A 26316-nucleotide genomic window follows, 5' to 3' on the forward strand; every position below is an offset into this window, starting at 1 on the left:
GCCATGTGTGTGAAAAGACAATAGCTACAGTACGCCTGAAGTGGAGGTGACTGTAGTCTTTGTAAGACACTGAGAACATGATGGCTGAGGAGTCCTTTCTGTTATATCATCCTCTGCCCTCTGTGACAAGCATGGCAGCAGAGGTGCTTTGCAGTGGCATCCTACATCCTCCCCACTATGTGCTCCTGATTATATACAACCGTGTAGAAGTGCAGTAGACTGTATAAAAGGCTTGGCTACTGCAGTGGTCACTGTGGCAGGTATGCTGTACTGTGCTGTGCCCACAGCACTGACAGTTGTGTCAGTACTGGTAGGATGGGCTGCTCCAGAGGTTGAGAGTTTGTACAGCAGCTTGGGTTTGAAGCAACACAAAACTGCTTTGTGCATGTTTTAGTGATTTTTAAAGATTTTTTTTTTCTTTTAAAAGATGTTGTTCCTGATTCTTTTGAGTGCATGTATCTTCAGAAATGTTTTTCATTCTTGTCTGCTTCCCCCTGCCCTTTATTGTTGTTGTGTGGTTTGTTTCTTTGGAGTTTTGGAGGGTTTTTGTGCTTGTTTGTGCTGAAACCTTTTTTTCTTTCGCAATTTGATTGATCCTCCTCCTCCTTTCAATTCTGCGTTGGCTGGCTGCATATGGAACCCTGCCTGGCTTTAGCTGAGACAAAATCGACTGCACACAATTTCCCTCTGACAGCTTGTACAAGAGCAAACATTTCCGAAGAGCTGAAAGTCTAGAAATTCAATCAGCGGAAAACCTACTGTGTGGAACAGCTTTGCTAGTGCTACAGCTCCCTGCTGGGTAGAAAAGCAATCCAGTTACAATAAATCCTTAAGAGTGGAGTCATTTGGGTAAAAGGAAAAACAAAAGCTGGTTTATACAAACTGATTGAAGTCAGACTTTTTGACTTCCCATTGAAAAAGGAGTCAAGGCCCAGGCTTGCTTGGTAAATTAAAGGGGAGATTGGCTCCTTTCATCTTTCTCTTGAGGAAGGTTCTTAATATTTTACTTGTGCAAGAAATGTAAAGAGTTTTCAACTTAAGTTTAAATATCTGCTTTGATACCAACATTGATGTTACAGCTGACTATAGGATGAGTTGGTCCTGAATGTTGCAGCAAGAAGTAAAGGCACTGTTCTGCTTCCAGCCACTCTGATGTTGTTCCACTGCAGTTACAGAAATGTGAAACTAGGATAAAACTGGGATCAAAATCAAGGCTTGCATGTCTTGCCAGGAGAGCTTGGGCAACATTTTGTGCTATGTTGCTGGTGTGTCATGAGCTTATGAAGCTGTTGATGCAATCTGGGCTGCCTGACAGACTCTTCTGAGTGAAGTTAAGAGTTGTGCCTAGAGACAGGGATCTGTTTCTGTTAATTTTCTTGCATTCTTTAAATATAAGCAATTAATAATTAGCAGCATTAAAAAAAACCAAACCACCAAAACCCACTAAAATAACAATGTTGACTGAGATGCCAGTAATGACTGTGGTGAAATAGTTCTCCTAGCTTACATTTAAAAACTTAAGTGAAGGTAGCTTGGGGTAACAAAGTCTCCTTCTAATTTTCATTTATTTTAATAATTATTTGTACCACTCCTTGTTGTGTGCCTTTCATATTGGAGCATGCTAAATGGACTAGGAGTCTCGAATGGGAAAATAAGGAGACAATTTTTGACAAGTCAAGTGAGCAAAATAAGCTGTCTGGAAATGCTGAGGTTTCCTTTCTCCTCTCAAAGCTGTGCTGGGCAAATAATTTGAATTCAGCTGTCATCCCTCCTCCTTCTCCTCCCCAATGTGTCTCATAGTTCTCATGGAGAATATTAAAGATTAGCTAAGCATTTGAAAGGATTTACCCTGGCCTTTCTATTTGTTGTAGGTTGAGGGAAGTTAAGAGTTAATTGGTATAACCATAGAGCAGACCTCTGGAGGGGGTGGAAAAGTCTGTCCCAAGAGGGAGGTCCAGGATATTGTACTTTGCTGTTCTGTTCCCTTTGCCTGTGTCTCCCTATGTGAGGGGCAGACCTCTACTCGGAGCGTGTGGTTGCTGCTGTTGCTTTGGTTTGTGTGGCAGTGAGGCCTTGGCTGGCAGCCTGTGTGAGGCCTACACTGGGGCTATCCGGGGGGGGTTGGGACAGGTTGGGACTGAGGCCTAGTGCAGGCCTGTTGGGCCTAGTGTGGGAGGAAAGGAGAGGCTTGACTAGTTGAGGTCTAGCTAAGGCCTGTTTTGGGGTCCAGCTGAAGAGCTGTTGTGCACAGAACATGGAAACACTGCTCTTACAACTTTTGGCAACATCTAATATTCTTGGTTTAATTAGCTCCTTGCTGTGCTGGTTTTGGCCTTTCCTGTTTTGTGCAGTCTGTGACTCCAAGGTCAGCTTTTGTCAGCCACATGCGCTGTAGCTGCAGTTACGCAGGGCAGTGCCTGGAGGTGGATCCCTGGTGTTTGTGGTTGATGGTGGAGTTGATGGTGCACTGGTGAAACCTGGGCTGAAGAATCCACTTTATGTGGCCACTGGAGCACTCATGGAATCATAGAATGATACTGGTTAGTCCAACCTCCCTAGAACACAGATTTGATTGCACAGATTTTGAAAGCCTTCAGGGAAGGAGACTCTGCAACCTCTCTGAGCAGCCTGCTCCCGTGCTCTGTCACCCTCAAAGTAAAGAAGTCTCGTCTTAAGTTGAAGTGAAACCTCCTGTGTTCTAGTTTGGACCTCTGCCCCTTCTTCTGTTACTGGCCACCACTGAAAAGAGCCCACCCTCATTCTCATGACCTCCATCCTTTAGATGTCTTGTCATCTTTCTCTGGGATTGGTCACCACAGGAAGGGAACGAGAGAGCTGCCTTAGATAGCAGAGTTTACTTCTCTACTGTAAGCACTTGCAGGTGGCAAGAAATAGGTCCCCAAGTACCTTTTGGAGTGCATGCTGTTGGGCCAAGGGACAGTTTGTGAGTATTCATAGCACTGGAAGTCACAGACAGTGGTCTCAGTAGAGTATACTGCAGAACAGTAATAGAGAACAGTAATACTTATGAACAGAAATAATCAAACAAGGGGAAAAAGGCATAGAAAGAGAGTATTAGCTTGCACAGTACTGCAGAAGTCCAGATGTGGCTTTGTCACTGCAAGATGAATTCCTTTGTTTCAGGCTAAGCAGCTGCATGTATGTTATGTGAGACTGCATCATGGCTTTCTGTCAGTGTTTCTTGAAGGAAAACTTAGCAAAATTCATCTTCCTTTTCCTTAGAATTTCTGTTTTCCTTGCCATGTAGCAAATGAAGATGCACATGTTGAAACATGCAATCAGAATTTTTTTCCCCCCAAATGGTGAAAACCAGCCATCAACCCTGGTCTTTGGATGTCTCCGGGTATCATTCTGCCCAGTTTGGGAGGGAAACCTATAGCAGTGGTCCAGTGTTCACAGTTTTGCATGTCCAGAGTGTCACAACTGCATCAAAATGAGGATCTGCTCCATCACAGCAGACTGAAGTTGTTTGTTCGTTGGTTTTCTCCTATCTGCATATCAGGAAAACCTTGTGTGAAAAAGACACATATCTGAGATTTTGTCTTGACTTTTAGTGTTCAGGGAGACAGAACTGGAAACATTTTGATGGTATCTTTGACAGTGAAAAAAAGAAAAAAAAAGATGTTTGGGGAAAAGGTACATATTTTTATTGATGTTAATTTTTCTGCTTGAGACTGGAATTAAGTGTTTCTGAAAACAAGAATACTTGAAAGCCTTTCCACATGCTAAGTAGTCCCTTTAGCTCAAATGTGTTGCATTTTTTGAGGTAACTTGGAACAGCAGATCTTACAGGTATGATGTGTGGAGAATTTGCTAAGCTTTTGAACATATGAAATTTACAATCTTCTGATTCTGTGCTTTTAGAAAAGAAGACCCCATAAAGTTTTTAATTCCATGTTGTCCCCTGTCTCTTTTTCTGATCTTTATCCATCTTGGTCCTGCTCTGACAGTGTGGAAATCTTCAAGTCCACAGACTAGATTTGAGTTACCTGAGCATCTCTGCTCTTTCTTCTCCTGCTGAAGTTTCCTGCCACTCTGAAATGTGGTGAATGACCTCAGTAATACGGTATTTTACTTACCAAGGCACACAGCTTAAGGATGCCATCGTTGTTGTTCCCTGGAGGAAATTCCATCCCCAAACAGTGAGCCAGGAGAGAAATTAAGGGGCCATTTGATGAGGAACCACTTTTTTATCCTGAACAAATCTGGTTGATGGAAGATTTTAGTTTTGCTTTTTCTAAACTGTTTGCTGGTTGTTGGGGGACAATTATTTTGGAAGGAATGTGTGCATAGGAGTAGCAGCAGCTGAAATGGGAAAAGAAGTGCTACAGTGAAAGTGTCTGCAAACTGTGGTGCTTGGAAATGAGCAGCAGTGGAAAACTATTAATTCTGCCTATTGTGTTATGATACTATGGTTTCTAGTTGAACCATTCAGAAAAGGAGACCATGTGTTGTTGCTGCTGCAGAAGTAGGGCAGATTGCTTTTGCTTTTCCTTTTCAGTGTAAATTCCTGGAAAAAATGTACCACAGGCCAAGCAGAACACACCTGTTTGTCTAACTCCCCTGAAACTCTTCCCATGCTAATTGTTAGATGAGAGTTGCCTAGGATTGTGTGGTGTGCTAGATTTCCCCTGCCTGTTGCACCCAGTATTTAATTTTTTGTTGTTACTTGTTTTGTGCACAATTTGGAGTTTGCTGGCAGGAAGTTTATACAGACTTTATGTAACAACTGTAGAGGTGGGGGGGTTTAGGAGTTTCTGTACGAGGGGGAGAAGGAATTTAGCACTGTTGCTATATTTGCGTTTGTTTTGATTTGCTATCCACCGAGAGGTGCTGCCAGGTGTGGCTTCCTACTGCTTTCTAATTCCGTGATCACAGAATCCCCGATTCTGCAGTCCTTGCACAGACAAGTCTCCCACCGATTTCAATGAGAAATTTGCCTGCATCAGGGATAAAAGAGTGGGCCCCAAGTTGTGTACAATGATGCAATCTGATCCTCCTGCTGTGGAAATTGATGTAATCGCATTCTCACCCTCCCCCCTTTCCTCAGCCCTTCTCCTTACCAGCCCCCGGTGACTCCTGGGGGGCTCACCAAACGGAGGGGAAGATGCAGCTGTGCGCTGAGGCAGCAGGGGAGGGGCGGAGACCTGCTAGAAAAATTTATGAAGGGTTGCATCCTAGATGTAACCCTAGAAAATGACTAAGAACACGAACCTGCCTGCCCCGAAAAATTTAATCACCTGGTCTTGCTAAATGAGCAAACCTTTGTTTTCTGTAATTGTGGCATTTGTGACCTGCTGCCCTGCGTATGTTGTAAGGCTGAAGTGCTCCATGAACTGAGCAACCTCATCACTGCCTGCATTCATTCTGTGGTGAGGGACAGCGTTGTCTTTTTTAGGGCTCTCTGTATTGTTTTTGTTGACAGTCTCTGCTTTTCAGCGGTTCTTTTATGCCCTGGCACGTTGCAGGTTGCTTGGGAAAATTGAACCTCGAGAATGCTGCGCTTTGTTGCTGGGCGAGCTGGGCAACCTCTAGGATGCTTCCTTCTGCCTTGCCATTTACATGGGGTTTGGTTTTATTTTTGTCCTTTGGGAATTCTAGGCTCAGCTGAATTTGTTCTGTGTTTTGCGGAAGAAAGGGCTTGTTAAAGAATTCCCTGATGACTTTGAAGTGAACTATTTATTTTCTCTCAAGGCTTATTCAGTGTAGCCATTTGCCCCTTCTCTGTTTTTTCATCCTGGTGTTTCCTGAGCTACAAGCATTCTTGGAATATACTATTTGTAATGAGTAATGTGGGCATCAAAAGTTTTCTTTGAAACTATACAGCATCAACATCTGTTAGCTCTTAGAGAACAGAGACTCAGACAAAGGGGCTGATGGGGGGAGGGAGGAAAAAGATATTAAATTCTGGAGTATGAAGTCTCTGGCTCAAAGACTCAGGGGGAGGGGAAGGGGAAATCTGCTAAACTCCACGTCTTTGATGTGGTCCTCTGGCCCTGGTATTCCTTTTATGGGAATGTGCGTGGCAGACAGTCCCGCACGGCCGCCTGCCTTGCCTGACCGCTGTGCCTGCCAGCCCTTCCTGCCTGCCCTGCTTGCCCTGCCAGCCTGCTCTGCCTGCCCGCCCTGCCCTGCCCTGCCTTCTTGCCCGAGTGCTCCTTCTTAGCAGCCTGCCCAGCCTGCAGCATAAATCCTGCCACAGCCGTTGTTGCTGCAGGAACGTTTTCAAGGGAAACGCAGTGTGCTCAGTTTTCAGCTATTGGGATGAGGAATCGAAGTTTCTAATAATAGAAGTAACGTTTAATTAAAAAGTAAAATTAAGTGTTTAGAAGTGAACTTTTTATTTGCTTGTAATCCTCCTGACCCTGAGGATCAACATGCAACTGTTCACCTAAATTAGGTTTTTAAATGGTGTGTCTGTGGTTTTTTATTGCCTGTAATTAAAAAGCACGTGCCTGTTTCTGTGTATGCAGCATCAATCAGCATTAAGGCATGATCATTGGTGCTGTACTACTTACAGGAATGTGTGGGGATGGGTTGTGCTTTTTCTGTTATCTTTTTCTGCAGAGCCTTACAGTGTTTGTCCTATGTGCCAGGGAGCAGGAGAAGTGTAAAAGAAACCTCTGTGTCTATCTTTTCCTCTTGTTGGCTCTGTTTTCAGCTGTAATGCTGGTGGCATTGTGCTTCATTGTGACTTCCTGGCCCATTAAAACCCTGACCAGTTATAAAATGATTAGTTGACATACCTGGGCTTTTGGGACAAAGAGGTGGTTTAAAAAGGAATGTGAACCATCTGTTTTGCCAGCACCTCCTGTTGACAGATTTATGGATCAACATTAGCATACGTGTCCAGGGTCACACACCTGTGCTTCCTAACAAGGTAATATTATTTTGCAGAGTATGTTTTCATCCTGAGGATTCAGAGATTTTTGCAAAGGTGGGCATCAAGAATACTGTTTTACAGCTGAAAAATGAAGGCACAGAGAGATTTAAGTGACTTACCCTGCACCACACAGTGAGTCTGTGGTGGAGCAGTTATTGAATCCAGGTTTCCTCCAGCTGCATAAATATACGTCATCCATTAACAGGAAAAGACTTAGAACTATAAACATAATAGAGGAGCATTGATTATCATTCTAGGGTAGTTTTAAGTCCTTGTGCTATATGAAAACCAGAGCTGTGTAGGAAGGCACAGACTATTATCACAAGAAAGATTTGGCATGCACTATATTGAATCTGCCCTTGCTTTCAGTGATCACTTCTTAAATGAGCAAGTTATTCCACACTAGAGCTCTGTAGCTGTTCTCTGTGTTTCCCAGTATATATACCTGGGTAGAATAATTTCATTGCTCTTTAGCCTCTTTATTAGCGTTTCTTGATAACCAAATCTGCCATGAAAGGAAGTTGAAAAGAAAATCAGATTTATTATGTAGCTATGCACATCTGCCTGCTGTGCTGAAGAAGCCCAAAATAAGCAATTTGGAAGAGTTATTGAGCTTCTCCAGGCAGATGAAGATTTGTCCTCTTTCATTCATGTCCTTACACTTGTTCATCAGTATAATCTGTGTTGAAGATAAGGTCTTGGGGGACATGGGACAATTGATTTTGCAATCACCACAGGGATTAGAGAGTAGCTAGAACAGCAAAGTAAGGTAAGTAGCTGAATCTGTAGAGTGAGTTCATTTATCCTTCTGAAGTATCTTCAAAGTAAATTTAAATATAGCGAAAAAGCAGTCATTTCTTGTTTCAATTCTATTTAATCTCAAAGACTGATGATCTTTTTTAGCTGGAGATGGTAGTACCCTTCAGTTGAATGAATTCAGCAGTTACTTTCCTACTTTCAATTATGGCACCTCTCATCTCTCAGAAGTCCTTGAAAAACTCTGTCTCACTCTATCACCTTAAAAAGTATAAGCTGTAATAGGTCCAGAATTTTACTAACAGTGTTAATGGAAGATGTCACTTTGCAGCAGGTAACAAGAGTTTGTAAAGGTCCATGAAATCCAGGGTAAAAACATCATATGAACAGTAATGTTATCTTGAAACTGGAACAATCTAAATAAAACTGTCCCCTAAAGGAATCTTTTGGCTTATGTGTAGGTCTTAATATACATTGCATAATTTCATTGGGTAATTTTTTGTTGATGTTGTTCTTGGGTTTTTTTGGGGGGTTGGGTTTGTTTTTACTGGCTATAAGCAATACAGGTCTATAGTACTGATGCTGGGGTTATTTTTACTACTTTCTACTTTTATTTTTTTTGAGTACACAATGTAAATATATACATATATAAGCCTACTTATCTTCCACAACACTGAGGAATCTTGCAATTCAAGTTAAATGAGCAGGTTGGTGTTTTTTGCTGAATGCCTGCTGCAGTGACTGACTACTGCAGCAGAGATGAAAAAGGTACCTGCAAAGAGCACATGTCAGTATTGCCACTTCCTGGTTTTCATAGAGTGGAGAAAAATAAATCAGAAGAATGAATAAAGAATTTGTGGTTTATCCTGTTGTAAAGCCTGGTGCGGGTGTTGGATTGGGACAAAAGAGCTTCAGGTGCATGTTGCAAGCAACTTGGAGCACAAAGTACCATGTTTCCTTCATCATGAAGGCTTGTGTGTCTGTCTGCTTTGTGCTTTCACTTCCTCAACAGCTGTATGGTCATGTTCCTATAGATGGGATATCCTTTAAAGTATACCGTACATGGCTCCTTGTACCATTTGAGGATCTGTAACAGGGATATAAAAATATTGGGGAAATATAAGCCTCCTTTGTAACTGGAGATTAAAGGATTGGGTTCAATTTTTTTTTTTTTTTGTTAGTTTTATGGTTTTTATCTTCACAATTTTTTTACCAGCAGCTGGAATTGCTCTGCAGTCACCTTCTGTGAGATGACATTGCAGGGGCTCCAGTTCTATCAAATTGGTGCATGTAGTAATTTCAAATGGTATTGCTGTGAAGTTATGGCTGGGAGTTACTGGTCCTAGTAACTGAATGTTTAGCTTTTAGCTAAACTTAATGCATTTGTGGGCTTCATGACAGTTTTTGAGCTGAGATATTAGTGTGAACTTTGTGTGAAGGTACCAAAGGATGAATTTCAGTATCTGTTGTGCTATGCCTATTGTGTTCTGTTATCTCTCTTAGGAAGACTGTAACTTTGGATATAGAGAGCATCATGGTAGGAAAAGGCAGTGAAATTGTAAGCCATGACAGCTAAAAGCATCCAAGATGATCTATTGGAGATCTTAGATGAGAAACCTGTTTTCTTAACAGCTCCGCCTGCTGTGATTTTATTATGAAAAAAATTTATCTGAGAGAAGCTTCCATGGATGGTGGAGGAATTAAAACCTGTCTGTAATAGATCACAGAGCACCAGGTTCTTATTTAGGAGAAAGGAAATGTAGAAGTTGAACTTGTTGCTTTGCTTAACAAACTGCATGATTTCTGCAGGAGAAACAGTATTAGGCTAAACTAAGACATAAATGTGTAATGCTCTATCTTGTTTTTGTCTGTGTTGTGTACTTTGATACTTAATAATATTTGCCTGGTTTTATTTTGCATTATAGTGAAGCTTAGAACGTATACTTTTTCTGTACAGGGCCCTAGGTATGTAGATGACTTCTAAACAGGGAAGGAAAGGAAGTTCTTGTCCTAAGCAGGAAACTGTTACACAGAAGTGAAGGGTTTATTTGCAGAGGCTTATGTGGGGGATTGTCAGTCATTTTTTAAAAGAATATTGATATGCAGACTTTGATTCCAAGTGGGGAGAGAGACAAAACATGCCCAAAGAACATCAGACACAGTCTCAAGCTGTGCTAGGAGAGGTATAGGCTGGATGTTAGGAGGAAGTTCTTCCCAGAGAGAGTGATTTGCCATTGGAATGGGCTGCCCAGGGAGGTGGTGGAGTCGCCATCCCTGGAGGTGTTCAAGAAAAGCCTGAATGAGGCACTCAGTGCCATGGTCTAGTTGATTGGGTAGGGCTGGGTTATAGGTTGGACTGGATGATCTTGGAGGTCCTTTCCAACCTGGTTGATTCTGATTATGTTTACCTGTGTGCACAAACATCCACTGGTGTGCATATTTGACTGTATGGATTTGTTTACATGGAAGCTTCTAGCCTAGCAAAATGTCATCTTCAAGTATGTCTGACAAGCAGTTTCATTCTATAATTATTTTACTTTTGAGCTGTAAGCCTGGCTATAAAGCTGTATTTCTCAAGAATAATGATCACCTCAGGTAACTGAATACCTTTTTCACTTGCATTATCCTGAAAGAAATGAGACTGTATTTTGAGGTGTAAATAGGTTTCCTGGTATTGACAACTAGCCTTGAGTAGTCCATAGGAAATTCAAATACTTGAGAGCTGGCTTCCTCCTATCAGGTGTTTTTTTGAAAAAAAGGCTTTTACTTCTTTCTTTTTAAGTCAGGAGAAGATGAAAAATGAAGTAAAACAATAATAGCAACTGCTTAGGGGGTTGGATGGGTTTCCTTGAAGCAGCTTCGAGAGACCAGGTTTCCAAAATCCGCTAAGGACTCGCTATGTGAAAATCTGACTTATTTCAGAAACTTATTTCCTGCAATTGAGACTAAAACATTGAGAATAACCAGTTAGCAGGTAACAGAACCCTCAGTCATTTGGGTGAATGGCCAGCGAGCATCCTCATTCTCCTGAACCTCTCTTTCTCTTTACTGTTGTTTTTGTCCACAGTAGGAGTGGAAATTTGTACATAGGCAGTATAGCATTCTTGTTGGCAGCTGCTTTAAAACAGTTGTAAAATCTATTCCACAAGATGTTAAAATTACCACATAACTTGTCCCTTGCAGTCCTCTTGTGAAACATGTTTCTATAACTTTGCTCTTTCCAAAAGTACTGGAACTTTATTGCATCAGTATGAGAACAAAGAAAGGAAAAAAAAAAGGGAAAAAATGTTTCAATTAGTTAAAAATAGTAAGGAAAGTTTGCTTGGTTAACAATTTGTCATTTTGAATGTGTTTTACTAGCAGAAAGTGGTGGATATGATACCTTTATAAGAACTTCACTAAACCAGGAAATCTCTGCTAGTTTTCTATCCAAAAATGTGGAAAATTCAGTATCTTAAGGCTAAATCAAAGGATCTTCATGAGATGTTTGAAGGAGGAGTAAAGCAACTTGTTTCTACTTGAGGAGAGCTACATCTGTTAGAGAAAAGTTAATTAACACCCTATTGACCGTGATGTAACACAGGGAGTAGGGGAGTCCAAACTTTAGAAATGTGATTATTATAATGATAGATAACCTGAATCCAAGATTATCCTTTGGTATACCTGATACATCTATGGATGTAGCTGTCTGTACTTACACTGAAAGCAATGCTGTGTTTAGCATCACATTAGTCCAAGTGCAGGTTGCTAAAATACACACTCTGAAGTCTGTAGCTTTGACTCCTATGAGCTGGGTGTCATAGAGCAGTGCAAGCAGGCACTACTGGGACTTGTAGGAGGAGTCATGCTGGTCACCAAGATTAAAGGAATTGGTGGGCATAAGGTTGAGGAGGTAGGGCTAGATGTGAATGTGAATAAAACTGTGTAGAGCCTGAAAGGTAGAGACAGGGAGCTTAACCTCAGTGTAGAAGCAGAAAGGGAGCCAACAAAGGCATCAGAGGAGTAGTGTGATGTAATCAGAACAGTGGGTGAGGATCTGGACATCAGCCTTTCAGATAGCTGGTGAAAAGGAAGTCAATAGATGGAAGCCCCAGAGTGAGTACCTGGCCTTTAGTCTCCAGGGACTTGTATTAATGAGAAAGCTGCACAGGGTGGTTAGGGCTGACATTGGGGTTAAAAAAATGAAAGTCCCAGAAGTTAGAATTCAGTGGAATCTGATTGCATGACAGAGTTGGGAAGCAAGTGACAACTGCCTGATTTATAACCAGATAAATGGAAGGGTGTGGGAACTTTTAAAGATTGTTTTTCTTCCTCATGTATGTATATACTTAGCAGTTTTTGTGAGGGAGTTGCACTAATGAGCTATTCTTTCTACCTCCACCCTCATAAATGTGAACTAAGTACTGAGGCACCTATCCGAATGGGACATATGTGACATCAGACTCTTTCTACCTAGGCCAGGCAGCCAGCTGTTCAGAGTTTGGAAGCAGATGTTTGAGTCTGATCTTAGTAGTTCTGGTGATTTGTGTTGGTTGCTAACAGAGGCCAGTTTATCTGGGAAACTCCTGGTGAGGTAGGGACACTTATCTAGATGGGTTCCTGTTTAGCAACTTATAGAAATGTCGTGCTGGAATAGTCCTTCTACCTAAATGTTTCTTGGTTTTATTTTTTTCCAGTGCTCTCTGTGTTTCACAGGATACATCTGGTTTGGGTTGTTTCATGACTCAGTGCTCCAGTTTGAAAATGCAGTGTTGTGATTTAGAACTTATGTCAAGACAGTGATATACAACTACCTATGACCTAAATGTTGTTTCTTTTGCTCTCTCGGGCACTACTTCTGCTGTGAGCTGGGCTCCTGCAGCTGTGCAGGGGGGCTCATGCTGCAGAGAGCAGCCAAATGACAGAGCCACTGCTGACTTTTCCATCCCCTCAAGCCTGTGTTTCTTTTGTGCTTGAGCACACTTTTCCCCACTGTCAAATAGTCCTACCTGCCTGTAGTGTTCAGTTACCACTACAATTTCTTGGGCTGCAAATGATGCTTTATGTGTTTACCCTTTTCTTTTGGTCAAGTCCATTTTCTGGATTTGGGTCGCTGTGGGTGGATGCACCCTTTTATTCACATTAAGGCAATTGGTACAGGTTACAGGGAGAATACTGCATTATACATATGAGCTGTGGTCACAGTTGTTTTCTCTGGTGCTTGCTCAGCTTTTATACTCTTCTGTTGAGTGTAAGTTTGCATACACTGTTCAAATCCTTTTCTCAAGCAGGTGCATTTCAGTATTCATCCAGGCTGTGGCATCTGTCTCAGTAGTGCTGAAAATATTCAGATAGCTCTCTTGCAGTTTTTTTACAGAAGAATTAATGATAATAAGATGAGTGATACATTTTCTTTTGTTTGTCCACACCTTTCACACATACACTTCTATCTATCAAAGATAATACTATGTCATAATCATACATTTGTATGGTAGCTAAGGAATTCAGCTTAAACGTGCCACTAAAAATGTTCTAATGGTACTTTCATCAGTTTCTAGATGAAGCTATTTAACAATTATGTTATGGTTCCACATCATAAAAACACTTTTCTGGAATTTGGTAATCTATAATAATTTGGTTTAAGGCAGAAACACTTACTTGAAATTTCCTTGCATTAAGTTACTACTTCTACTTAAATAACCAGGAGCTAGAGGAGGAATGAAACTAGACTAGAATATAAAACATATTTACTTAAGACCCATGTAATGATTAAAAGTGAGAAAATAAGGAAGCTGGCTTAATGAATATTAATGCTTCACTCAGCTGTTTTACACTTGTGTCTTCCACTCTTCCATTGAATTACTTGATGGGGCGTTTTGCATCCACAAATTTATGCTCATTTTAGAGTGACATCTTTTGACAAATCATCAAAACTCATGGGTTTATAGAGGATGAGATTAATGACATTGTTTTAATAGGCAACATTTGATACCCTGATGCACTGTTTGCTGTGCTAAAATTTTGAGAGGTGAAGACTACCAGCTAGATAGAATTCTCCTCGGAGATCTATCACAAGAGAGATCATGCCTATTCGTTGCATATTTTCTGATCAGGTAACAGAAAATAGGGTTGTTGGGTTTTTTTTTGCAAGAGAGCAGAAAAGAGCAGATATTCTGAGTTTAGTGAAGAAAAAACAAAGCAGTTATTAAATATTTAGCATTGTAGCAGAGAAGAGAGGTGCCATATATGCCTATGTAGTCACTTCTACATATCTCATTATCTACAAGAGCAGTCAGAGATATTCTCTCAGAGCTTTGTGGAGAATGATGACATGGGGAAATTTGATCAAACAGAAGTAAACCAATTTGTACAAACCTTTGGAAAGACCATCTTCATGCAGAAATAAGATATGTCAGGATTGAATGGCTTCTTTTTGTTTACTGTCCATTTCTATAATTTTTAAGGTAGTGATTGATATTAATCACCACGTACTCAAAAAAAATGCTGTTCAGTGGAATGAAAACTCAAGGAAGCAAAATAGTTTTTGTGATTTGCTTCTTGGAAAGCTAAATGCAGAATGACAGCTTTTATAGCACCATTGTGCTGTGCACAATCCTAGCATTCTGGGCCACGTTGCCAAGATTTCTGAGAGCCACTTGGCCCATGACTTCTGACTTTGTTTCTGTGTATTTGTTCATGAACACAACAATATACTTAGGGTCTCTGGCTAGCTATCCAGTAGTGTTTGTGAAAGCTCTTTTTAAAAGTAATACTGTTGCAGAAATTGGTACTGAAGAATTTCTAAGGTACTTTTTTGTGGCTTAGTTACATCCTGATAACTAATCTCAAAGAATTACACTTGGCCACGTGGAAGGCAGAAAAGGACATCTGGCAGCCTTCAAAAAAAAAAGAAAAAAAACCAAACCAAAAGAAGAGGCATACTGCTTTTATCATGATGAAATTGCTTTAAATTAATACAACCAGGCAATTCTCTCCAGTTATTCCATTATTCCTATATTGTGTGAAAAGGTCTGTACAGGCAATTTCCAGTTCGTAGGTTGATGCTGAGGTGTTCCTGGTATATTTTTGCAGATGAAGTTAAAATAGCCATGAGTGCAGGACTCCTCCTTTATTACCATAAGAGTTTATCAGTGGCAAAGAGAGTCTAGGGAGACAGACTATAATGTAAGGAATGGAAGAAGGCAAAACATGAGGATAGCTGGTGTTGCTTATGGTTTAGCTGGAGTGTGGAGGCATGGAGCTGGAAGGGTCTACTAATAAGAGAGCAAGAGTGCTTTTCAGGGTCTTTGTAAGTGGGATTAGCTCCAAATCCTACTGATGCCCTTTATTACTACTTCAGCACCATTAGAGAAATTATTTTGGGTCTGAGATAAGATCATCTGCATATCTATGACATCTGCTTCTGTGTTGCTGACAAAATTTCATTAATCATGCAATGGAAGGATCAAGCAGCTTGTCAGAGTCTGGTATCTGCTTTTCTAGGATGACCTCTAGTATATGAGACTTTTCTGTTTGGTGGTGGAATAAAGTGATAACATTCCTCTGTGGGTAGTGAAGGACTTATTTCTTCTTTATCATTTTCATTTTGAGGATTTTTATCTTGCTTGACTGATAGAATGTTGAAATGCTAAATATTAATCTACTTTGTAAAAAGATTTTAATAGGGACATTTATTTCTTTATTCTTTACAAGATATTAATCTCTCTTAAATTGTTGTCCTAAAGTATGTCTAGAGCATTTTAAAATACCACCAAATGTCACTAATAAAATTATTTACTTCTTTCCTAGCAAAAAAATTTCCTGTGATCTCTTTGCTTATCAACTAGGATTAACTTAAAAACAGTAATTATTGTTAACAGCTTAATGCTTTGTATATAGTATATTTGTCATGAATGTCTTCTTTTTCTCTTATTTTTAAACAGGATTTATCTGGGGAAGGCTACAGAGACACTATTGCTGATGAACACTTTCATCTAGAAGGTATGTAAAGAACAAAATTTCTTGATTAATGTTCAAGGATATTGGAGTAAGTCAGTGAACTAGTTAGCGTAGGAATGTGTGTTAGAGTGCAGTACTTGGTATACTGATCTGTTGCTTGCCTGGGAACAGGATAGTATTTCAGTACCTCCTACCACTGTTGTTCTAGTATTGAAAGAAGTCACCTAGTTGTATCATAGGCAACTTTTTGTTTTTTCAGTTGCTTGGTGTCAGTAGCAGAAGTCAATTTCACTGCCCCCAGCAGAGGTGGTAAATGCAATCACTGAAAATGTTAGTGTTAGGTTTTGTGATATGCTCCATGCCCTTCTGTGTTACAGAAACCAAACTTAGAAACTCCTGCTTCCTCAGCACATTTTTCTTGAATAGGAATGAAACTATTGTCTCATATAACTTCTTATTTCCAAGACTTGCCTCTTCCTCAGTCATCAGGCCTCTCTGTGCAGTGGAGATGTAGTCTGTGGTGGTTTGGGTGTTACCCCCGCCCCCCGAACTTTGGAAATCACCCAGACTGGACTCAGCCAGCTCTGGAAATTGAACAAAGCTTATTATTTACAGCTTAGCAGAATATACAAGCAGATATTTACAGTGTATACAGTTACTTACAGAAATACACAAGGTAAAAGGTAATACAGAAACACAACTCCCGTCCCAGAAACCTGAGTCCCCAGGAGGGGCTCCCAACCACCCCTTCACCTTCCCCGTACCCCTCTCAACCTTACCGCAGTCCCAGGGAAGAATGGAGGTTCGGCCAGGGGGTTAGGAAGCAAAGTGGATTAGTCAAAGAAACAGCAGAGAGGGATGCGGTTAGAGATGCAGCTCAGCCAGTTCCCCAGCAGAAGTGCTGTTATCTATGTTTTGATTCTTCTTCTTCTATCTCTCAGGAAGCCTATGAGTGAAGTAGACATCACCATTGTTTTCCTTTCACAGCCTGTAATCTGGTTCTTCTCATCAAAACATTCTAGCTAGCTTCAAACCAGCACATAGTCATTGCTGTGGAGGGAAAGGTCTTCGGGAACACATCTTGAGGTACCGTGAACTGCAGTTGGGGAGTGGAGGTTGATGACTGGCAGAGGTTCATTTGAGCACACTGTTGCTCATTCTTTAAAACAAACAAAAACCATCAAGGAAATAAGACATCAGATGTCTCTGGAGAAACTTTCTGGTTTAAGGAGTAGTTGCATGGGCTATGTGCTAGATTGACATTGTGGGCTAGTGGAAGCAGTATGTCCAACTTATTTAGAATAATGAGCCACTTCAAGGTTAACTTGGAAATTTCTCTCCTTTTACAGTCTGTTTCTGGTGTTAGAGACTACTTCTAAATAGAACTTGGAACATTCTGTGTTAAGAATCTCCATCTTCCAGTTTCTTGCAGTGTGAAATGCATTAAAATACTATGTTTTTTTGGATCCCGTGTTTCTGTCATGTCTGTAGTTGACAAAGATTGTTCCCTCATGTGCCTGTAACACAGAAGCTCAATTTCAGCTGCTGCTTGTAGGCTACTGGTAAATGCAAAAGCGAGATATACTTATCATGGTGGAGTTAAAAGTTTGACAGTATTTAACTTCACCCTAGTTTTCCACTTATACTACAACATAACTGTAATAAAATGTGGCTTTTTCATTTTCAGAATTATAGAAGAATCTATTTAACAAAAGACACTAAAGTGTCAGTGAAGTGAATAATTTCATTTTTCTGTGTCTCCTTCTACCTTTCCTTGCCTCTAATTATTTCTTACTTTGTTGTGTAGAATTGTCTTGCACAGCAAACTTAATATCCAATGTATAGTATTTCCAAACTAGTCAGCAGTGGGATTGTTTTTATTAGAGTGTGAAACCTTTTAGGCTATTGTCTAATTTCAGTCTTTCAGCAGTTTTACATTATTAAGTCTGATGTGTTTCATTTCTTATGAAGTAGCTGAGTAGTGAAGACAAGATTTAGATACCAGCAGGTGGTCCTTTCTTTGTGTGCTGCCACCAGGGAATAGCTGTTCTGCAGCATCTTTCCAGTTAGGAGGCAGGTAACTGTTCCCATGAAGTGCTTAAGCAAACGTGTGCAGATTGCTAAGGCTTGGTCCTCATCCCTTCTGCTCACAGATCTCCAGGCAGCACTTTCCATGCTGAGATAAGTGTTAGCCACTTGTCTTTTGAACGGAATATTGCAAATCTTACAATTAAGAGATGATACTAGGAGCACTGTGTTAAAGCAGGGTGCTTCTGCCCTTTTTGTATAGCTTCATACTTTTAACTGGCAGAATATTTTTGGATAATTGTGATAATACTGACATAAAATTGTAAAATTAGCAGAACATGAAGTTGAAGCATGGTTTGAGACCTTTCTTAGGGCATAGCTTGAGCTCTGTGTGGCATGGATAGAAGATAACCACTGTCATAGGTCTTTTCTGCCTAGAAACATTTTGTGTGAAAATGTAATTAATCATGTAGAGAATATATTTATATTTCCATCTAAAATAGTTCTTCTACTTTTATTTGGCTGTCTCACAGTCTTTGCATATGTACTGAGGTAGCACATGTTGAATGATTCTATGTTAATGTGTAATAAGGTAATGCTAACACCACTGATAACTAGTTTCATAGACAAGGAGTTGCAACACACTGAAACATGACCGGTTGAGCTAAGCTCACAAAGGACATGAATGGGAAACAAAGACCTGAACACAACTTGACCAAGTACTAGGCGATTGTCTAGTCAATGAACTGTATTCTGTCTTCATAAATACATGGTAGAGATGGAAAAAAATTAAAAAGAAACATTTCATAGATTTGCAAAAAAGCACAGCAGGTGCCACAGTTGTTCTGGGTTAGGGGGAAGTTACAGTCTTCACACTCAGACACTTTATTGGAGAATAAATCTGAGTTCTTTAGAAGACTCACTGAAAAGACAAAATGGCAATAAGAGAAATAATTGAATTCCTTATTTTGTTTTACATAGCCAAGTTCATTACCTTTTTTCCCCCCTCCCTCTTTTTTTCCCCCTCTCAGCCGTCTGAGCAGTACAGATAAAAAGAACTCTCTTTGCTGGATTTAACTTCTGTGTTGTTATGTAAAGCTTGATCAAATCCTTTCGTCTTAACAGACTTAACTGGCCAACAGCAAAAGGCTTGGGAATCTGGGATTAAGATTGTATTTGGTAAGAGGACTGGTGCATTAGTGCTTTCTTTTGAACTATAGAAAGAACAAAGTAAACATCAAAAGCATTAAGCCATGAGAGCGGATTGTTGACTCAATGTTGCTGCATGACAAGAGGTTAGAACTCAGTAGTGGCGACTCTGTTTACTGAGTGCTGTGCAGAAAGAAACAGTTTGACCAGTATTGTGTATTATATCCAGCACCTGCCTTTGATTTGCTGCTGAGCAAGTCACTAAATTGAAATTTTGGAGTTTTCTCTTATGTGGTTAGTTGTTTCCTTAGATGAGAGACACCAGAGGAAACCTAAGTCTCTTTTACTGTGCTCACTTTGCTTCCTTTCTTCCTCTTTCATTAATAGCTTGGCAATTGGACATGTTTAATATAGGTTCTGTACTAGAATCATTTGCAACTTTAATCCCAAGTTTGTTTCTTTTCCAGTTAATTCTGCATTTCAGAGACTTCCAATTGCTGAACTTTGAGTACTTTTGCAGTTTGCTGTGGCTGGGTAGGAACTTATCATGGTTGAACTTCCTTTTTCTGCAATTTCTGCACAGGAAGCATGTGTTTCATCACTCTTCATATTTAGGTCAAAAGAGCTTGCATTTTCTCTTCCTTGTCCCTAGATAGAATAGTAAGTCACCAGAACTGAAGGTCTGGAGATGGGTCTGCTAAAATGGCAGGCAGAAATTAAATGTAGCATCAAAGAGCAGGTCACTCTTCCATCATGGAGACATACAGGTGGCTCAGAAAATACCTGCTATTAGTATGTTCAATAATGACATCCAGGTTCTCTCTCTACTCATCAGGGCATAAGCTAACCTTTTAAATTAATCATTCAAGACCACTGTTGTTGTTGTCCAGAACCTTTCACCTTCCCTCCCCAGACCTTTGGGAAATTTTCATAGCCTAAACTAGGAAGGCTGTCTTATCTTGACAACTCCATGTCTTTATAAAGTAAACTGAGGTTCCTTTGTCTTATCGCCCATAAATATTAGAGAGCCCTCCAGCAGAGTTTGAAGCACATGTGCTGAAAAAAACCCAAAACTCTATCATTTCTATAAAAGAACTATGTGTGGCACTTTCTACACTTTCACAAAACATTATGGATTTTCTAAACCTGCAAGCAAGGCATGCTGCATTCAACAAATCAGAGAAAGAATTAATTCTATTGATAATAATCTGGTTTTTAAGATGTTACTAGTATGTCCAGTCATTCCTTCATCTCTTCTTCCTGCATCCAGGGAATTGGTGGTTGAGTGGGCACTGAGATGTGGTTAACACAGCTCTGCCAGTGTTGTTATTTCAGACTTTAGTAAGAATTAATAGGTAAACAACAGTAAAAAATTATCTATTGGGTTAGGACTGCAGGTCTTCTGCCCAATGCCACCAATCTTAGTGGACACGTCAACATGTCTGCTTTTGTGCATTACAAGATCATTCCCTCTCCTGTATCTCTCAGCCCAATCAAAAATCAGTAAAGACTTCAGTTCCTGGAGTGGTTTCTAAAACTGGAATAATAACAAATCTGAGGAAGGATGACAAGGTGTGGCACTTGAGCCCACTCTCTTAGCTGCAATAAAGTCATCTATTAAGCTAGGCTGAGCTATGAATGGGTAATAAAACACAGATTATTTCAAACTGCATGTTCCATTCTAGTTAATGTTTTCAGTTATGGTGGTTGTGTAATTAATTTTCCATGTGTTATCCATAATGAAATTCCAACATACTCATAGAAAAGGCATACACAACATCTCGCACACAGCGAAGTTGCTTCCCCTACATTGGGCAGTTTTGAGATTCAGCTTGACAGGGCGCTGGGCCATCTCATTTAAACTATACTATCACCTAGAAGGGTTGCACCACATATCCTTGGAATCCATTCCAATCTGGTTTTCTGTGATTGTTATTGCCTACCTGGTACTATTGGTGCAGGCTTGGCACTTTGCAGAAAATGAAGGTCCTTTCTCTGTCACATTCTTAAACCACCAAATACCTGTTCATCGCTGACCCTGCAAACAGAGTGCTAATAATTCTACATTAAAAGTGCTCTTGTGGCTAGCCTTCTGGGATGTTGCATGGAAACTCTGCATTTTAATGACTTGTTGCTAATCCTATGCACTTATCATAGATTTGCTGTATGTGAATATGTGCTATGCGATCACCTAGGCTGATGATCACTTGCTCACTGGCAGTATTTTTTGAGTTTGGTTGCCAAGAGGTTCCTACTGTACACTTTCCTAATATTCAGTATGATGTGAAAGACCTTCAGGGTGACCCACTGGCACCAGTCACCATTATCTGACAAACAGCTAGGCCCTGCCTAGGCTGGAGGCTGATAATCTGGTTAATGTGAATTGGAAGGAGTACCAAAGGACATGAAGGGAGGAAAGAAAAGGAGCAGTAGGAGAGTGCCAAAAGAAAACTGCTTAGTTTGGCAGTTAGAATAAAAGTCACCAAAGAACATGAGACTGGTAGGATTAGCAGAAGTTTTCCTGCGGTCATGCACAGATCCAGGAAATTATAAGAAGCAGGTAGGCCATTTGCCATGAGTGGGAGGAAAATCTGATGGCATAAGGCACTTAAAAAAATATTTTAAAAATATAAAACTGTAGAAGTGTTTCTTAACATGAGCTGTTCCAGTTGAGGGAGGTGGGGGGTGTTCGGATCAGAAGCCTTTACTTCTAGAGCTGCTGTTTTAAGTGCAGCCAGGTCAGTAGTGATGAAAGTCTGTTGCCATCCAATGGTTGTCCATGGCCCGTGTGTAATGAGTTAGTGGTCTCCAGGTGTTTCCAAATGGACCTTTACAATGTCTAACAGTTGCCACCCATGTTGGCAAGCAGAGCACAGAAAAGCAGTGAAAAGTGGGCTGCTATGTCACCTCAGAGTCAGCTTTTGCCTCGCACTAAGCTGCTGCTGTGCAGAGGGTATGTGCTCTGCTGCCCATGCTGTGCTTGTTCCCTGCATTTTGGATATTGCACTTCAACTGACAACCCACCAGCTCCTTCCAGTGCTGCCTACCAGGTTTTGATAGTTTGTTTTGTCTGTGGTTTCTGGGTTATTAGTCTTCTGCATTAGAATGGCAAGATCACACCTGCTGTAAGTAGTGGTTTCACATTGATAGCTGTATTCAAGTCATTCTACAATGCTGAAAAATTATTATTCCTGAACACAAGCACGAGCAAGTGGAGTGTTTGATATAGGGACACGATATCAAAGCTGAAAACAGAGCATGAGATTTCTTGCATCCATCTCTTGCAGTATGACAGTGTTTCAAAGTACAGTGCACAAGAAAACCTTCCAAACTTAGAAGTGATCTCTATTCTTTATGCTGGATGATGAAAGTAAAATTGTAATAATCATTTGTGTGTAATGGGTAATAACTATTTCAGTAAAAAACTGAGGTAATGAAAGAGAGATGAGGAAGCACCTCAAAAAAATGCAGAGAGCTGATCCTTAGTGAACAATATAAACATGGAAAGCTTTACAGTGATGTTGTGTGCATGTTTCACATTTATAGCTATATTGGTTTTCCATACTCTCCTTCCATGGAAGACTGGCAGCTTTTCCTTCTTTCACAGAGAAGCTGATGTTCTGAGTGGTCGTTAGAAAATCAGTGAATTAGCAATACAAATACTAATTTACTTGCAGCTCTGGGTAGTCGTGAACTTGTTTTGCTAGGAGGCAAAAAGTCACCTGTGGGTGTAGCTATTGAAAAATCTACATCTACAGATGTCTCAAGCTGCTTCTCTTGTAGCATGTGAGAGTCAGAAGATCAGGATGCATGTGGGAAGCAGGAGAATCAAAGGGCAAAAGAACCTAGCTTAGGCAGATCTCATCAAAGGCAAGAGAGCTCTTGTATTTGCCTTCCACACCCCAAAGGTGAACAAAGTTATCACAAGCAGAGTTTAGGCAGCAGACCATGGGCACCCAACTGGCTGCTAACCCCAATGAGTGAAGTTCAAGGGAAGCTACCATGTAGTGGGACTGAGATAGGGGTAAGAGATGGATGCCAGTGGTATGAGTGTCATGCTCTCTGCATGTGGCTGGGCCTCAGCAATCTGAACTCTAAATCAGTCTCGGTCATTGATGGTTTTCCTTGGACTGTCAGCATTGTGATTCAGAGGAGGAAGGCAATATAGCATGTGTGGGTGTTCATCTAGTGCTGTGTGGGTAATGAATACACTGAGTGCACAGGAGCACAGGCTGGTGCACAGCTCTGCGTTAGTGTCCCACTGCGTAGGTACACCTGTCAAACCCTTACTGCCTCCCAGGGATTGCCAAGCTACAGCTAGCCACCTCTGCATGTCCTGCTCTCCTGCCACTGCAGTGGGGACTAACCTAGGAGCCAAGGTCCACCATCAGATGCACCTTGGCAAACTGATGGATTGGGGCATACCTGTGAGAGACAGCTGATCTGTTTTGTATGGTACAGAGGTAAAGCTGCATTACTATACATGAGCAGCAGTATAAAAATCTGCTTGATCTTTGCCCCAGGACAATCCACCACCATGAACAAAGAATGAAATATGGGAACAAGTCAGGAGTTTGAAAACAATCTCTCTGGAAACATGATGAATGCCAGTGGTTTCATTTATTCTACTTGTAGAACAAAGGTCCTTTTCTATTTCTAATTTCCCAGCAATGATTATTACCAGTTATTTTTCTTGTAGCTTTGACCACAGTTCGTGGAGGTTTTATTAAAAGTGAGTCAAAATGCCATTCTTCTCTGACTCTCCCGTGACTCTCTCTTTTTTTACCCATGTGAAACTAGAGCATATTTCCAGGCAAAGATTTGGGGTCAGATAATACTCTCATGCTGATGTTCATGGAATTATTCCAGTTTTATGCTCTTGTAACTGAAAGAAGTTTTGGCCCTTGTTATTTCAGAAGACAATGTATTTGTTTCAAATCCCTTTCCTTTACATGAAACATCACATTTATTTTTATAAACCTTGAGTACATTTAGTAGACACTGTGTCCTGGTGCAGCTCCTGAATATTCCTAAAGCTGCCAGTTCTCTTGTGTTTGACTTGACCTTGGCAAAGCCAGGCAAACGTGCTTCAGAGTGCTTCCTTTACTGGGTTTTTGATAGCTTTCTGCGATAGGCTTTTGTTTAGATCCCATGTGTGTGCTGCTGTAAGGTCCTTTGCTCCTGCCTGTAGAGATTTCATAGCCAAGAGTGTCTCATATGGGGATACGGTTTATGACAGGATTAAATAGTTCTTGCATAACTAGGATCAAATTTAGGAGACATCATTTTATATAGATGGCTAGATAGATGTAAAGCTAGACAGATGCCTGAACCTTCGGGATGGATAGTTTAGACACAACAACCTGTCATCCTGCTGAACCTTACACACACACAAGCATGTACATGCAGACTTAGAGGCAATTGCAAGGAAAGGCAGATTGCTTTTTGCCATTGCTGTTTCAAATTCTAAGTATGTATCAGTCAGGGTGCTTTTGTGTGCTTCAACTCCACTTCTGCTGCAGTAGCTACAGAAACCCAAAGTTTTACCTCACCAGGCAGAACAAGTGCCCTTTGTTACCTAGACAGATTACAGCTTTTTCTAAAGTCTGCTCTTCATAAAAGCCCAGCTTGAACAGTGGAAATTCTGACTTGTCTCAGATACTGAGGAGACTTTTATAGTTTCAAGTAGCTCCAGGGTTATATTTTAAAAGTTGGATTTCATCACATGTTTCAAGTTTGGTGGAAAAAAAAAAGCATGATATTTTTAGCAGGAAAAAAAAAAGTCCCCCCCACACCTTTTTTTTCTTAACAGATGTTTCATCTCAATCACATCCAAACCTCAAAGCACAAGTAGCAGTCAACCTTATTCTCCTGTGGAGAAAAAGATAAAATGTCATTTGTTTGGAAGAGGGTTTTTTTTTGTAACCACAGCTAGTTTGTGAGTAAAAGCAAATAATAAATGCAGCACTACAGGGTTGTGGAAATGAACCTGAAGCAACATTTCTGCTCTTGAAAGAGCTTGGAGTCCAGCTGCTCTTGTTAGATGGAAAGTCCCAACCCCCAGCCTACCCAAAAATCAAAAAAACCAACAAACAGTAATCATGTTTTTCTTGCTTTGTAAATCTGATCCAGCAATTCAGGTTCTTTCACCAGTAAAATATGTCATACAAAGTGCCCAGCTTTGTACCAAAAAGGATTTAAAACTGCAAAGGTAACCAAAAGAGAGGGAAGGAATAGTAGTTGTAAAACAAAATATCCACAAGTAAAAGAGCTGCTACCTGAGGAATTTTCACAGGGCTCTGGAGGAGCAGAGAGCTGGGCTGTGCCTTGCAGCTGGGGGTTCAGGCAGGCATGGGAGTTGATGAGGAACCCGAAGGCAATCCTTTGGTCTGTGTGCAAAAACATATTTAGGCAGGAGTCAGTCCCTCCTAGTGATTTGGAGGCATTAAGCTAAAATGTGTTGCTGCAGACCTTTTTGTTTTGTTTTGTTTTCTTACTTAATGAGCCTTTGCAGAGAGTGGAGCCATCCAGGTGTTGAAGGATGTTCTTGGCAAATCTTGTTCAGGTGAAGACTACTTTCTGTGCCTTCTGCAGGGTCCTCTGGGAGCTGCCCAGGGCACCCACCTGCCTGCCCTGTCGCAGGCTGCTGTGCCTCTGTATGGCCAGCTGCCCAGGGCCCACCAGCAAGTAGTGATTGCTGTCCAGGTTCAAGACACTGTGTCTGAATGAGAAATGAGACTGGGAGGATATAGTAGACTTTTCCACTAAAGGAGTAGCTGAAAGTGGGAAGCAGACTCTTTAGCTGTAATGCACGTGGACTTTCTAGAGCTATAAGATGTGCTGGATCCTTCCCACAAGGAGAGGTGCTGCAAACCATGTTCTCTTTGAGGGGTACATGGCACAGCAGGCTTCCATCTCTGATTGTGGTCTTTAGGCTGTACTGTAATTATTAATAATGGTGAGCTGTGTTTGCCCTGTGGGAATAATTTCTTGTGATGAGATACTGTGTGCTCTCTAGACTTTAAATAAAGGGTCAAGCTTTGATGGGTTTTATTTCTCTGTATGTTCTGCAGTATGTGATGTACTGTTCCTCATCTATGTCTAAATAAGTAAAGGGAGACATATGCTTCTATCTGCATGTGTATATGCTGGACTGTTGGTCAATATATTGCTTTTCAGTTGTGGATCGGTCTCCCTCTCCTCCATCTCACAGAGTAAGATACAGGGCTTTGAAGGATGGGAACACTGAACCTACTGCTTAGTATTAACTTTGAGAAGAGTTGTCAGATGTACTACTGATTCATCACAGCCAAAACTGGTCCACAATATCGCCCTCCATAAAAGATTACCTTCGTGAGGTGGTCTTCCTGTGGGAAGCACTTTTGACAGAATGAATAGTAGTTCATACACCTTTAGAGGCCCCATTATGATAGCAGAAGTGGTGGAAACACCATTTTCTTATTGAACATCTAAGTTAGATGTAGATATCAAAGTCTATGTTATTAATAACATTACCTACTAAGCCTTCATTTGAATAAAGG

The 26316-nt window shown here is 40.7% G+C and overlaps 1 protein-coding gene across 5 annotated transcripts in view; it reads left to right on the forward strand.

The window, feature by feature from the left end:
- Nucleotides 1-26316, forward strand: part of NKD1 (NKD inhibitor of WNT signaling pathway 1) — a 130227-nt gene that overhangs the window by 71753 nt on the left and 32158 nt on the right. For all 5 annotated transcript variants that reach the window (XR_010306073.1, XR_010306074.1, XM_064160358.1 and 2 more), the window contains one exon: nucleotides 15583-15640. Coding sequence is in view for 3 of the 5 variants with exons in the window: in XM_064160358.1 (XP_064016428.1) it covers nucleotides 15583-15640 (58 nt within the window). In the remaining 2 variants the exon portion in view is untranslated. The remainder of the gene's footprint in view (nucleotides 1-15582; nucleotides 15641-26316) is intronic.

This window comes from Pogoniulus pusillus, chromosome 20 (genome assembly GCF_015220805.1).
Source record: "Pogoniulus pusillus isolate bPogPus1 chromosome 20, bPogPus1.pri, whole genome shotgun sequence".
NCBI lineage: Eukaryota > Metazoa > Chordata > Aves > Piciformes > Lybiidae > Pogoniulus > Pogoniulus pusillus.